The sequence below is a fragment of the Chiloscyllium punctatum genome, chromosome 12, assembly GCF_047496795.1.
Source record: "Chiloscyllium punctatum isolate Juve2018m chromosome 12, sChiPun1.3, whole genome shotgun sequence".
In the NCBI taxonomy this organism is placed as follows: domain Eukaryota; kingdom Metazoa; phylum Chordata; class Chondrichthyes; order Orectolobiformes; family Hemiscylliidae; genus Chiloscyllium; species Chiloscyllium punctatum.
Genome location: NC_092750.1, coordinates 20,421,341 through 20,436,569, shown reverse-complemented (window position 1 = coordinate 20,436,569; position 15,229 = coordinate 20,421,341). Strand labels below are relative to the sequence as shown.

Below are 15,229 nucleotides of genomic sequence, written 5' to 3'. Positions count from 1 at the left end.
CAGAGCCAAGATTCTAACCAACTGCTTCAAATTTCTCACCTTGAACTTTTTATGCAGAACCTGGAGGTGGTTTTTCCTCATTAAATTAAAACTCCATCCTTATTTCTAATAGGATTTGAAGTCTTATTGTTTACAACTTCACCGCAGAAAGCCCAGTTAGTTTGACTCCTTAATAATTTAGGCTGGAAAAAGAACTTAAAATTGAAGGGAAATGTTAAGTTAGGGGAGCAAATTCATCCCTCAGCCAATAGCATAATCATTTGGGGACACCCCATTTAGAATCATCCTATACAGTACCCTTGGTCAGAGGCTGATTAACCTGCATTACATGTCCTGGAGTATGGGTTCAAATTCCATCTTGATACCACAGAAGAATTAAGTTTGTAAACTGGAAATTTCAAATCAGTCTGATTAAGGCAGCCCCATGTCAAAATCCATTTGATTCTATCATATCAGCACATGTAATTCCATAGGTTTCATGTAGGTACTACTGGTTAGGCTGGAATTTGTCAAGAATCATATTGCTGTGGGTCTGGAGTCAAGTAGGCCAGCATTTTCTAAGAAAGGACTTGGTGAACAAGTGGGCTCTCTGAATATTAGCCTAGCTGGTAAAAACAATGACTGTAGATGCTAGAAACCAGATTCTGGATTAGTGGTGCTAGAAGAGCACAGCAGTTCAGGCAGCATCCAAGGAGCTTCGAAATCGACGTTTCAGGCAAAAGCCCTTCATCAGGAAGGGCTGATGAAGGGCTTTTGCCCAAAACAGATTTCAAAGCTCCTTGGATGCTGCCTGAACTGCTGTGCTCTTCTAGCACCACTAATCCAGAATATTAGCCTAGCTGTAAGGCTAGGAGTTAAAGGAAGGAGCCTGTTGGGAAAGGGTAATAATGCTGACTGTCAGTAATGCCCATTAAAGCAGCCTGCAAACCAACATCCTAGATGGTCAAGGACAAATTCAAATAAACAGGGTGACTGGTTAGTGATTTTATTGTCCAATTGGTTTGATGCCATCTCTACATTTGATTGAGGCAGTTACTTTTTCATAGCCTTTGCAGCTGACTTAGTCACTTTACTAGGCCCAGCAGATTTTTTATCTACTGCCTTGATCACTCCAACAGCAACCGTCTGCCTCATGTCCCGTACTGCAAAACGACCTGCAACAAAAAGAATTCAACTTTATCCCACTCAATACTAAGCATGGACAAAACCATTAAAAAAAATTGTTCTTTCCTAGAAAGCCAAAGATATTAAGAGTATCCATTCTTGGTAGTGAAACAAAAGTAAAAAAAGGTGAGGACTGCAGATGCTAGAGATCAGAGCTGAAAAAGCACAGCAGGTCAGATAGGAGAATCAATGTTTTGGGCATAAGCCCTTCAAGAATCCTGAAGGGCTTCTGCCCAGTGAAACAAAAAAAAAGTGTATGGAAATTAGCATGGCATGTTTCTGCAACATGTACTTTAGTTAGGACACACTGATTATATACAGCTCTGGTACACCAGTAGGGTGGGGAGATGATGGAGACAGTACCAGGATGTTTGCACCTTGTTTGGAAAGCATTAGCTATGGAGTAGAGATTAGATAAACTTGTTTTCACTGGAAAAAAGTGACAGGTGACCTGATAGAAGCTTAAAATTTGAGGAATGGCAGAATGGGTAATTGAAGTCTTTATCCCAGGGTAGAAATTAAAGTTAGGAAGAGAGGAAAGTTTCTTTAAATTGAAGAGGTAGTATTTGCCTGGAATGCACTGCTGGAGGTAGATATAATAATGTTCAGAGGCACCTTCACAGATATGAATTGGTAGGGAAGAGAGAATATAGATGGTGTAGAGGCAAGTTAGTGTAGGCACACAGTCTTGATGGACTAAATAGACTGTTCCATTTTAGAGAACAGTCCCATTCTTATGAGATGTTAGGACTGGAATAAACCACTATAATGAAGGCAGGGACAAATCAAATGTTCAAGGGGGAACATCTGCAGAGCTACAGGGAAAGAACAAAGGACAGCACCTCAAGAGGGAGGGTATAAGAATAGGGCCTGGTCTGATTACCCAGAGACAAAATGAAAAATCCTATTGGAGGGGACTATGGTGGGTGAATTAGATTCACCTGCCAGGCACCTCATGGTACTAGTAATAGGAGGAATGTATAAGCCTTTGTTCACTGTCACACCCACACTGGTGCTTGGGGAAAAATTAAGCACTACCACAGTTAGGCAGTAGTGGGGAAAAAATAAACAGGAAGTTCACCTGCACACAGGAAAAAGCCTCCTGAGGCAGCAATTGACATGGTGGATTGGGGCTCTGAAAAGGGAATGTGGACATAGTCCAGCCAGAGACTGATAGAGAGTGTAGTCATGTTTGATATTACATGCATCACCCATCCCTCAGATCAGAGAATGAGTGCCATATCAGCAGCTTTGGAGCGGATAGCATTATCTTGCAATCCAGCAGATCTAAGAAGGTGGATGGGATTAAGAGGAGCACAAGTGTCCAACTTTAGGACAAGGGCACTTCAAGCCAAGTCCATTCACCACAAGGCGAGTGATGTCTCTATGATGGGATGTTCCCTTCTGCTTCAGTTAGAGCAAAAAAGTTCACAGATCCCATGGAGGAAGGGGAAGCAAGCAAGCTCTGATGCAAACACACCAGGTTGGAGGTGGGGAGGGGTGGGGGGGGGGGGGGGGGGGGGGGTGTTGGTGGGCAGAAGAGGTGGTAAGTAGAGAATATGGCACCTAGGAATGAGTTTCTCTAGACCCTAGGAAGTGCAGGGGTGGATCAAAAAAACTTATACAATAAATACTTCAGAAGTATTGTTATCTAGCATTCCAGCTACTTGTTAGCTATATTCAAGCTGATGGTAGGAGAGAGAAAAATTACATTCTCACCAAGGGGAGGATATTCAGAAAATGTTTCCACACACATTGGTTTCCCTGGAATCATCACAATGATGCCAGCATCTCCAGATTTCAAGCTCTTTGGGTTGTCCTCCAGCTTCTTGCCAGATCGACGGTCTATCTTCTGCTTGAGTTCTGAAAACTTGCAGGCAATGTGTGCAGTGTGGCAGTCTAGAACAGGTGAGTAGCCTGCATTAATCTGTCCAGGATGATTTAGGATGATCACCTGGAAAATTACAGTCCAATTAGTACAGAATTCAGTGGCACCTCCATCTGGCAATCTAAAGATCAGAGACAGCTAGAAGTGCTTATTTTAAAAACATTTGAAAGTCTAAAATCAAGATTTAAAATCCATTACTTCTGCTAGCAAGATGCACAGATACCTCTGCAGTGTGTATCAAGTTTAGGTACACACTTGAAACATCAATGCTGTATTTTTAGATTGGAGGTTTGGAATACTCTGACACCTATAGCAGGTAGATTTAAATTGCAGTTCAGGATACAATGTCAATACTTGGAAATCAACATCCTGTCACACAGGCTTCCATTTCACAGTCTACTGCTCTAACTGGCAGTATGTAGATCTGACTAGTTTTAGTTTGTTCCTTTTGGATCCATAGCTATGCTATTTCCCCTTCAACACTAACTCCAATAAGTTCTGGTGTTATCTTGGGCTGATTAGTTGCTGTCATAACAGTGGATGATTTCCAAGTGACAAACTGGTCATCAAGGTTAATGCCTGTTAGACTAAAAGTGATGTTTGGGAATTTAAATACTAACAATAATTCATTGTGGGCCTTCTACTTCATGCAGAGGAAGAGAGAGTGTCAAAGAGCCTTCAATACTTAAAGGATGCAATGCCAAAATTGAAGTGTAGTCCTGTGGTCAGAGAGATGAAGGGGCCAGATTCTGTTGAGGATGCAACAATCTCCTGAGTGTGGGAGATAAAAGAAAGCACTTCCAGGAGAGAGAGAGTTTAGGCTTTGCCTTTCAGGGATCACTAGAAAAGGAATTAAAAGTCTGCAATCCAGGTTTGTACACTTAGTTCAGGTCACAGTAGAAGAAGACCTTTCACCACTGCACTTCAGTTCAAGAAACACAGTTGCCAATTTCTGGATGTTAATTGTGATTCCAGGAAGCCATTAGAGTTGTCACCTTGTGACATCTGCCAAACTAAAAATCTAACTACACAGTCAAGGCAAGTTTACCAGAACCACACAGTCAATGGCCATAACATTTCACCAAGCACACAGATTTGGGTCTTTAATCAAAAGAATCTACCTCACTCTCACTAAGATCATACAAAATAGGAACAGCAAGCTGATCAGCACCTGAGGATGTAGCAGACTTGACAGGCTGATGTACTACAGCTCCCAAGCAGCACTGCAAGTTATGGTCAACTACCAACATGGTAAATTAAGGCCAGTGATGTACTTCTTGCTCACCTGGGCTGTGAAACTTCCTGATTCCAAAGGAGGATCATTCTTGCTATCTCCAGCCACATTGCCTCGTCGAATATCTTTTATTGACACATTCTTGACATTGAACCCAACGTTGTCCCCAGGCACAGCTTCTACTAAAGCCTCATGGTGCATCTCCACAGATTTCACTTCAGTGGAGAGGTTAACAGGAGCAAAAGTCACCACCATGCCAGCCTTCAAGATTCCTGTCTCGACTCTGCCTACTGGCACAGTACCAATCCCTGATTGCATACAAAAATGTTAGAATTTAACTTTTGAAGTGCATTTGCAATGTAAATGTTCACAATAGAATTGAAATTCACCTCCAATTTTGTAGACATCTTGTAGGGGGAGACGAAGAGGCTTGTTTGTTGGACGGGTTGGGGGAAGGATAGCATCTAGAGCTTCCAATAGGGTTGTACCAGCAGCATTGCCTTCTTTACGGTCCATTTTCCAGCCTTTGAACCAGGGCATCTGAAAGATGATACAAGATGCACAAAATTACAGGAAGAGAGTTGGAAGACCCAAATTAGAACACATTTTAATTATGTAGACTATTTCAAAAGTGCTCTTAGTGGAATGCAATTTAAAGTACAAATTCTGCTAGAGATTAGAACTGCAACAGACATCTTCAAATCAGGTTCAAAATTGTTAAAACAAAAATCTACATAACAAAGATGATCAAAAGTAGAAGGGATCAAGCTGACCAAATACAAGGTTAGCCCTGGATCTGTTTGCAGTCAAGTACAAATCTGATGAAGCCACATTGTAACAGATTCATCCCCTCTGATGGGAAGTGGCTTTATTGTCCACTCCCTGCTTTGCAAAATCATCCAAAAGACAAAAGTTGCTGCTGATCTAGGATTGAGAGAATTGTAGAACCAGCTTTAGATCTAATTACAGGACTTTTGTCTAGAAGGATTGTTCAAATAGTCAAGATAACTTACTATGGTACACTGTTCATATCTAGAGATAGTCACAGCAAGGCTCACGTAAAGCCTGGTGTATAGGGAATTTGGTGACACAGGAAGTTTTTCCTATTCAAAAATTACTTCATTTCTCAGCAATGAAGTATTTACACTGCTTTTAAAAACATTCTGTAGCAGAATAAAGTGAGTGATGTCAATCTCAGTAATTAGCAATCTTGGACCAAATAGCTGTCCTGCAGCTGCAATACCAGACACAGATCTTGACAAAAATGTTAACTTACTTTTTTGCTGGGTTCCAGCATGTTATCCCCATGCCATCCTGAAATTGGTACAAAAGCCACCCCAGCAGGATTGTAGCCAATCTTCTTGATGTATGCACTCACTTCTTTCACAATTTCTTCGTACCTCTTGCTGCTGAAGTTAGGCTCTGTGGAATCCATCTTGTTGACCCCAACAATTAGCTGCTTCACACCCAAGGTGAAAGCCAAGAGTGCATGTTCCCTAGTCTGTCCATTCTTTGAAATGCCAGCCTCAAATTCACCTACACCTGCAGCCACAATCAACACTGCACAGTCAGCCTGCAAACAAATTCAGTTTGTAGATTGGGTTAGGGCTGTCATCAATAGACAGAAACAGATTGCATACCTTATCATAAAAGGAGGGTTACAACCCTGAAGTACAGTATTGCTTCAATGACATAGCCAAGTTAAAATGTCATTGCAGGAAGGGGAAAGTACAGAACACCACATTGTAATGAAAATAATTCCAATTTTACTGGTTTCTGATGAGTAGAATATTAGGAAAGGATGTGGCTGGAGACTCAAATGAAGGGAGGAAGTTTCAAATACTACCCCAGATCAGTGATCCAGAGTGTAGAGTGCCTTTGTAAGTTGGTACAGTTCTTTAGTACAGTGGAAGAATGATATGTTCAGAAGGTTTTACAACAGTTGCCTCAAGGTGCCAAAGTTATGCCATTTCAGAATTACTATGTCCCTAAACAGTCCCATAATAGCTTCTTTTCAAGCCCTCCATATACTTCCTTTCCAAAAAAGGAGAGGAGTGCAAATCTCATTAAACATTTGGCCCTCACACTGAACTATGTTAAGGTACTGTTTTTATACACATACCTGAGAGGTCCCAGTGATCATGTTCTTTATGAAATCCCTGTGTCCAGGTGCATCAATGATAGTTATGTAATATTTGGTTGTTTCAAATTTCCATAGTGAAATATCAATAGTAATACCACGCTCCCTCTCAGCCTTCAGTTTATCCAGCACCCAGGCATACTTGAAGGAGCCTTTACCCATCTGCAAGATTAAAGACTAAGCAATTAATCCTTCTATATCAGCCTCATTTGTTATTAAAGTTCATAGTGGGCCCAAAAAATCTGACAGTTGTTGCATCCAGCTTGAAGTCAATTTCTTTGGTACGCACAGATAACCCCAACTAGTTTACCTCAAGTCCTTTACACAATGGATAAACATCACTGAAGAGGATAAGTGTAGAGCACTTGGAAGCAGATCCAGTTGATTGGGACAGTATTTGCATATTTAATTAAAATACTTGTTTAAATCTCAATTTAATGAGGGATTTAATAAATGGATGCTGTCAACAGCCACTTACAAATCAAACCCATTTTTTGACAGTATACCATGCCTTTCTTGTATAGAATACAAAAAATGCCAACTTCTTTGAAGAGGAGCTGCATTGATAAAGGTGTAATTTCAATTTGGATTTTAACACCACACATCCATTACTTCTATGGGAAGAGGAGAAAAGTCATCTGTATGTGCAAGACAGACACCAGAATCATGGATTGTTTATAACCAGCCAAAGTCAAATTCTCTTTATTGGTGGAGTAATTTTTTGAAATAGTTACTACAAGTCAATTTGCGACTTAGGGGCACATTTGGTGGAGATTGACAACTGAAGTTTCCAAAGAGCAGTTTAATGAGAAAGTATGGAGATAATACACTACAAGGTATTAGGAGCCAAATTAGGCCATTCAGCCCATCAAGGCTGCCCCATCATTCAATCAAGGCTGGTCTGTTTATCAACCACATTCCCCTGCCTTCTCCCAAAGGAAAAATCCCAATCTTAAACACACCATGACTTCACTTCCACAGCCCTCTGCAGCAGTGAGGACCACAGATTCACCACCCTGACAAAATTCCTTATCTGTCTAAAATGGTCACCCCCTTCATGGAAGTAGGGTCCTCAGATCTTAGTCTCTCCTACTAGCAGGAATGTCTTTTCCACATCTACCTCTTTCCAGGTCTCATTGAAACCTAGATTACAGATATGCTCCCCCACCACCCTCATCCTACTGAACTCCATGGAGTACAGATGGAGTCAGAGTCAGATGTACAGCATGGAAACAGACCCTTCGGTCCAACCCGGCCAGATATCCCAACCCAATCTAGTCCCACCTGCCAGCACCCGGCCTATATCCCTCCTAACCTTTCCTACTCATATACCCATCCAAATGCCTCAAGTGTTGTAATTGTACAAGCCTCCACTACATCCTCTGGCAGCTCATTCCATACATATGCCACACAGAAAAAGTTGCCCCTTAGGTCTCATACCTTCCCCCCCCCCCTCACCCTAAACCTATGGCCTATAGTTCTGGACTCCCCGACCCCAGGGAAAAAGACTTGTCTATTTATTCTATCATGCCCCTCAATTTTGTAAGCCTCTATAAAAGGTCACCCCTCAGTCTCCGACACTCCAGGGAAAACAGCCCCAGCCTGTTCAAGCCTCCCCCTGTAGCGCAGGTCCTCCAACCCTGGCAACATCCTTGTTAATCTTTTCTGAACCTTTCAAGTTCATGAAAAGCCCTTCATCCCTGGGAAGATTCTTGTAAACTTCCTCTTGACCCTTCCAACACATTCACCTCAGCAGGAGAAAGATGGTAAATTGGAGTTGTGAAAAACCAAGTCAAAACATCAGACAGCATGGAAACAGATCCATCTAATTCATCCATACTAACCAGATATCTTAATATAGTCCCATGTCACAAAATCCTTCCTATTCACATGCCCATCCATATGCCTTTTAAAATGGTGCAATTGTACCAGCATCCACTAATTCCTCCAGCAACTTTTTCCATACACAGCATCTGCTGCAAGAAGAGGCTGTTCCTTAAAGCCCTCTTAAAATCTTTCCTCACCTTAACCCCCATGCCCTCTAGTTTTGGACTCCCCCACTTGGAGGTCAAGACTTTGGCTATTCACCCTATCCACATCCCTCATGACTTCATAAGCTTATAAAGGTTACCCCTCAGCCTCAAACTCCAGGGAAAACAGCCTCGGCCTCTCTACACAGGCTTCAAGTCTCCAACCCCAGCAACATCCTTGCAAGCCTTTTCTACACTTTCAAGTTTAAGCAACATTTTTCCTATAGCAGTTGCCCAAATCAAAAAGTCATAGAAACTGATTATTCTGTTGGGTAATCAACTAGCAGTTTAAAATGCCAGTTAAAGAGCATAATTCACAGTGAAAGTATTATTAGGCTTCCATGTAGTATTGCTTGTATTAGCAATGATTACCTCATTACCCAATGAGATAGCAAGCCATACTTTTGAAACTATTATTATGAAGCAAACATTTACAGAATTCCAGTTTCTTGTAGACAAGAAATCTGACTGAAAGATATTAAAAGTAGGAATGCAACTGCTAAAATATGAAACTAGATAAAGTTAGTATTTATTACAATTTTACCATAAAAGAAGAAACAATTAAAATCCAAATCCATCACAAGTAAAATAAAAATACCTCTGCAGCTTCTTTTTCAAACTTCTCAATAGTTCTCTTGTCAATGCCACCACACTTGTAGATCAAGTGACCAGTGGTAGTAGATTTACCAGAGTCCACATGGCCAATGACCACAATATTAATGTGGGTTTTCTCTTTACCCATGGCAGTAGTAACTCAGAAAAAAGTACAACCACTTTTGTTACATAAAGTGGAAGAATACTATTCCTAGCAAGAGCAGCATTTATATTAGTTGGTCAGCCTACCCTAGGGGCAGCTGAAAAGAATAAATTAACAAATTGCAGTCATTATCAGTTAATTAGATAGTCTGGTTCAAACACTTGCTGATCAACTGAGATGGTTAATCTTCAAACAAAAACATTGAAACCACAATTCAGCCCTTGAAAAAGTGCCACAAAGAATAATGAACAAAGTCTAATAAACATTCTCAAGCCATTGTACTGGTGGAGAAAAGGGTTCATGTGCTGGTGTTCCTAGTTACTGAGGTATGGGGCCCAGGTTCAAATCCTACCTACTTAGAGCTGTGTTATAACAGTTTGATTAGGGAAAATGGTACTGGTGAATAACCTTCAAATATGTATAGAATTGATTGGGCAAAATAAAGTCCCAGTTGTGTGAAGCATTTTTTCATGGTACAGTGGTTGTGTCCCTATCTCTGGACCAGGAAATCTGGGTTCAAATGCCACCTGTCCAGAAGTGTGGCATCACCCTGTCCAAACTGCTTGATTCAAAATAATGTATTAGAGTCATAGAGATGTACAGCATGGAAACAGACCCTTTGTTGTACTGCTCGGTTGGGAATTCCAGTGATAGTGTTCTACCTGTGGGACAGAAAGTCTGGGTTCAAGTCCCTCCTATACTAGAGGTTTGTTATAACAGAAATGGAGAAATTACAGGAAGTTTTTCAAATCTACAGTTAGCTTGAATCAATTTCTGTTTTGTTTCAAATTTTCAATGTCTGCAGTTCTTGGTTTTAGATTTATTTGTTTGTTATAGAAGGTTAGTTAAAAGTAATTTATAGGACTGTTCTTTTTATTTATTCATCACTTCTAATCCTCCAGTGACTGCCAGTTAGGGGAAGCCTCAAGACTACTGGTATACCTCTCTCCAAGGGCATCCAGTCGTAGGCATGGCTGGAGAGGAGAATCGGGTTGATGGGCTGAATAGCCTGGGGCTAACCTGGACCTATCAATAGCCATCATGGCCAGACTGCTTGTAGACCCACGGGGATGCCCTCTGACCCATCCAATACCTCCACAGCCGGTAGCCAAAAATCAGCAGCATAGGATGTGAAGGGCTGCCAGAAACAATGGGGCAGTTTGCCCTGGTACCAGTGAATAAGGACAATCTCACAACAGTACAGACCGGGTACACTTTAATCTAAACACAGCCAATAGAAAACTTAAACAAAGGGAATTCATAATACAAATAATAATATATTTTGTGAAGTGGCTTCAGAAGCTGTCTGATAGACAGACTATTCCATGTAACACTTTTCAACATAGATCCCAAATGATGCACAGGAGGACTCCTGCATTTAAATTTCCAGGCTCCTTTTGAATTGGTTGGCACCTGGTGACAGTAGGGGCTGAAACAAATAAAGAAAACACTGCAACTAAAAAAAAAAGGGCAAATGGTACAACTGGAAAATAATCCTCAATGTGGGATCATTCCTGAACATTGAGTGAGCTGAAACATTAGCCAGGACATAGGAAACACAGCCAGCAGATATTGCAGGCCAAGTTTCAATATATGTGTTAACTTGGATTGTGAATTCTGAGGTCTCCAGATTAATCTCCCAGAAACTGCTATACTCAAAAGTGGTGGGAGATTTTCCTCATGATTATATTTGTATATCAACAGTTGTCCTCCTATCCAAGGATGGCATCTACTCAAGTTCATGAGTTTCTGCTATTTGTCTTCCTGTTACTGAGCAGAAGGATAAACTGGCCTCTGAGACTGTCTAGAGTAGGTTCACAAGAATAACCCTGGGGATGAAGGGTTTGTCCTACAAGGTACAGTTCAGGGTTCTGTGGCTGTACTTGATGGAGTTTAGAAGGATGAGGGGAGACCTGATTGAAACTTACAGAGTACTGAGAGACCTAAATAGAGTAGATGTAGAAAAGACTTTTCCACTAGTAATAGAGACTAGGAGCCGAGGGAAGGGACGACTCTTTAGAACTGAGATGAGGAGGCATTTTCTCCAGTCAGAGGTTGTTTAGTCTATGGAACGCATTGTCACAGAGGGCTGTGGAGGCTAAGTCATTGAGCATATTTAAAACAGAGATAGATAGGTTCTTGGAGAGAAAGCAAGCTAATATTTCAATGAAGTCATCTAGACTCGAAACGTGAGCTTGCTTTCTCTCCATGGATGCTGCCTGACCGACTGTGATCAGTACAGATTCCAGCATCTGCAGTAATTTGCTCCTAGATAGGCTCTTGAATGATAAGGGGATCACAGGCTATGGGGAGAAGAGAGAAGAATGTGATTAAGAAACCTATCAGCCATGATCGAATGGCGAAAGTCTCGATGGGCTGAATGGCCTAACGCTGCTCCTCTATCTTATGGTCTCGGGGCAGTTTGCTTTTAAAGAGTGCAGCAATCCTTTCGCCATTCCTTGGTTTCTAAGACAGTCACTTTTCCATCTCAGTCCACAATCAAAAATACATAAAAATAAAAAGCTACAGTTTTTAAACAATAATTATGAATGGCTGGTAACATGGTTCTCTTTTACTGTCCTTTTAGGTGAAATTCTCAGTGTCTTTGTAGCAGGTTCTTTGGTCTCTACAGGAATCCTGGCCATTTGCAAATTAACTAAATAGGATCTTGTAGGTCTGACATCTATCAGCCATCTGAGCGAAATTCCAACAGCAACACCTCTGCCATATCCTCCAGATTTAATGGGAGGACAACGTTACTATCCTCCTTGAGGCCTACACTACAAGCATTCAGGCAAAATTTTGCAAAATTATCTATAATGGACTGGCCACAACATCTGGATGGCTACAAAATGAAGATGGATAGATCTACTTTGACAGACTGGTAATATTTAACACAAAACAGTAAGTGTGTTCTGTTAAAAACATTATAAATATAAGGAAAAATGTGATTCAATCAAACTCAAGGAAGTTCAACTTAAGCTGCAAAGTTCCAATGAGAGTTAAGGGATGTTTAAATCAAACTGCTCTATACCCTATTATTGACAGTTAGTTGTATTGAACCTTTGAGCCTATAAGCGGCATGGTGGCACAGTGGTTAGCACTGCTGCCTCACAGCGCCAGAGATCTAGGTTCAATTCCCGACTCAGGTGACTGACTGTGTGGAGTTTGCACGTTCTCCCCGTGTCTGCGTGAGTTTCCTCCGGGTGCTCTGGTTTCCTCCCACAGTCCAAAGATGTGCAGGTCAGGTGAATTGGCCATGCTAAATTGTCCATAGTGTTAGGTAAGGGGTAAATGTGTGGGTGGGGCGGTGTGGACTTGTTGGGCTGAAGGGCCTGTTTCCACACTGTAAGTAATCTAATCTTTAACAAATGATGCTTTCACATGGTATTTTTGACTCAAAGGTAGATACGTTTTAGATGGGCAGAAACTCTCTGTGTTTATTATGGTAGGGGTGGGAGAACACATACACTTAATGATTGACTCAACCACCGAACTGTGTAAGGTCCTCATCGGAGTGTGTTCAGCCCACCATGGGACTGTAGCAATCCACCTGGTCCTTCCTTTCACTGAAGAAAGGCTGCTCCATAGTAAGTACATTTCAAGTCCAGTTCAGAGAACAAACACGTGATGGAACATTCAGGAATTTATTCAAACAGAATAAGCAAATCTGATGTCAATAAAACCTGTCCCTGTCTTTTTGTCACGTTTTTAACTTGATTTCTCACATCATATTTTAAAACCAGATGCAGAGCTTTCATTGCAAAGCAGAACATAAAATGATAAAAGCTGTGTAAAACACAGGTGAAAATGCTGTCACTTAAATTCTGAGATTAAGTTATAGCCCTGAATCAGTGAAAAAATGTCCGGTTTTACACTGGCTCAGGATTGCAAGCTATTGCAACTGCAATCTCTACCTCTATATAAACATTTGGCAGGACATTTCCTCTGGCCACAGAGTGGACACTCAATATAGGGGCTGCTTCATTTAAAAAGCTAACAATATACTCAAGAATCAGGCCTAGGAAGGATTTATTATTTGCATTTTTAACTGTGGCAATACAGATAGTAGGAAATGTAAAGTTGATGTAAGTATGATCAAAATCACAGTCAGCTCGAAACCAACCAAGCATAAATAATAGCTTTGAAGTTGAACATTCAATTAAGAGTTTAAAGTGGATACACGACTCTCCCTTAAACATTGGTTGATTTTTCAAACTTAGGTTGGCTTGAGAGCCAACAGGCAATACATGGTAAAGTGCAAGTAATCATTTAACACCATCACAAAGTGGTGAATTCTACACACCAGCTCCCCAAAGGTGTTAGAAGCAGGTTCTTAATCAGGTTCTTAATCAGGTTCTTAATCAGGCGGCCTGTCTCCCCAATGTATAGGAGGCCACATTGGGTGCAGCGGATGCATTGGGGAGACAGGTCGCCTACTTGCGGAATGTTTCAGAGGACACCTCTGGGACACCCGAACCAACCAACCCAACCGCCCTGTGGCTGAACACTTTAACTCCCCCTCCCACTCCGCCAAGGACATGCAGGTCCTTGGCCTCCTCCATCGCCAGACCATGGCAACATGACGCCTGGAGGAAGAGCGCCTCATCTTCCGCCTAGGAACCCTCCAACCACAAAGGATGAATGCAGATTTCTCCAGCTTTCTCATTTCCCCTCCCTCCACCTTTTCTCAGTCCCAACCCTCAGACTCAGCGCCGCCTTCTTGACCCGCAATCTTCTTCCCGACCTCTTCTATCACCCTCACCTTGACCTCCTTCCACCTATTGTATTCCCAACACCCCTCCCCCAAGTCCCTCCTCCCTACCTTTTATCTTAGCCTGCTTGGCACACCCTCCTCATTCCTGAAGAAGGCTGTATGCCTGAAACATTGATTCTCCTGTTCCTTTGATGCTGCCTGACCTGCTGCGCTTTTCCAGCAAACCATTTTTAAGCTCTGATCTCCAGCAGCTGCAGTCCTCACTTTCTTCTAGACCGAGAGATGTTGCAATGTGACACAGCTCAATGGAAGAGAAGAGAATGGCAGCGGACAATAGAGCAAAGAAATTCCAAAATGCATTGCCTTTAAAGAACTTAGAACCTACTTGGCTCAGCTGTTCAAATATTAACAAATGTTCTAAAGCTCCTCAAGTTGGCATTCTAGCACACTGTCCTTAATGACAGCAATGTGAGGATAATGTTAGTGGTGGAATTACTGATGATAAAGTTCATCAGTTGAAAGCTCGTATGTAAACTGGTGAAGTTGCTTGCTTTTAGGAGCCATATCAAGCATCAAAATTGCTTAGATGTTTAAGTTAAAAATCAAACAACACCAGATTATAGTCCCAACTAGTTTATTTGGAAGCACTAACTTTTGGAGCACTGCTCCATTAGTAGCTCGTGGGGCACAACCATAAGACATAGAATTTATAGCGAAAGATCACAGTATCATGCAATTAAAATGATATATTGAACAAACCTAAATTACAGTTAAGTCTGCAATTCATTCTAAAAAATGAAAGACTTAACAGCAATCTAGGCTTGTTCAATATATCATTTTAATTGCATGATACTTTGATCTTTTGCTATAAATTCTGAGGCTTATGATCCTGCCCCATCAGTTTCCTGATGAAAGAGCAGCGCTCTGAAAGCTAGTACTTCCAAATAAACCTGTTGGACTATAACCTGGTATTGTGTGATTTTTAACTTTGTCCATCCCAGTCCAATACTAGCTCCTGCACATCTTACATATTGAAGGTAAGCCTAAAGAATAGGAGTCCTCATGTGGGAAACTTGATAAGTCAGTAGGTCATTGACTGGTAGGATGTAGCTATTCTGAAGTATCAGCTGTGGATTAATGTTCTTGCCTCTGAATCAGGAAAGTCATGAGTTCAATTCAGTCACTTGAACACAAAATGTAGTCTGACACTCTGGTACAGAGAGAAAGTGAGGACTGCAGATGCTGGAGATCAGAGTCAAAAAGTGTGGTGCCGGAAAAGCAACATACCAGCCAGTCAGG

The 15,229-nt window shown here is 41.5% G+C and overlaps 1 protein-coding gene across 3 annotated transcripts in view; it reads right to left on the bottom strand.

The window, feature by feature from the left end:
* Positions 1–969: 969 nt before the first annotated feature.
* Positions 970–15,229, bottom strand: part of LOC140483662 (elongation factor 1-alpha, somatic form-like) — a 37,795-nt gene continuing 23,535 nt past the window's right edge. For 2 of the 3 annotated variants that reach the window (XM_072582015.1, XM_072582016.1), the window contains exons 2-7: positions 6,409–6,588; positions 5,563–5,859; positions 4,676–4,826; positions 4,338–4,594; positions 2,884–3,118; positions 970–1,154 (exon numbers count right to left, since the gene is read on the bottom strand). In XM_072582015.1, the coding sequence (XP_072438116.1) occupies positions 1,033–1,154; positions 2,884–3,118; positions 4,338–4,594; positions 4,676–4,826; positions 5,563–5,859; positions 6,409–6,588 (1,242 nt within the window). In that variant the 3' untranslated portion in view covers positions 970–1,032. Of the gene's footprint in view, positions 1,155–2,883; positions 3,119–4,337; positions 4,595–4,675; positions 4,827–5,562; positions 5,860–6,408; positions 6,589–9,054; positions 9,202–15,229 lie in introns of those variants that run through there. The other variant, XM_072582017.1, reaches the window with a different exon arrangement.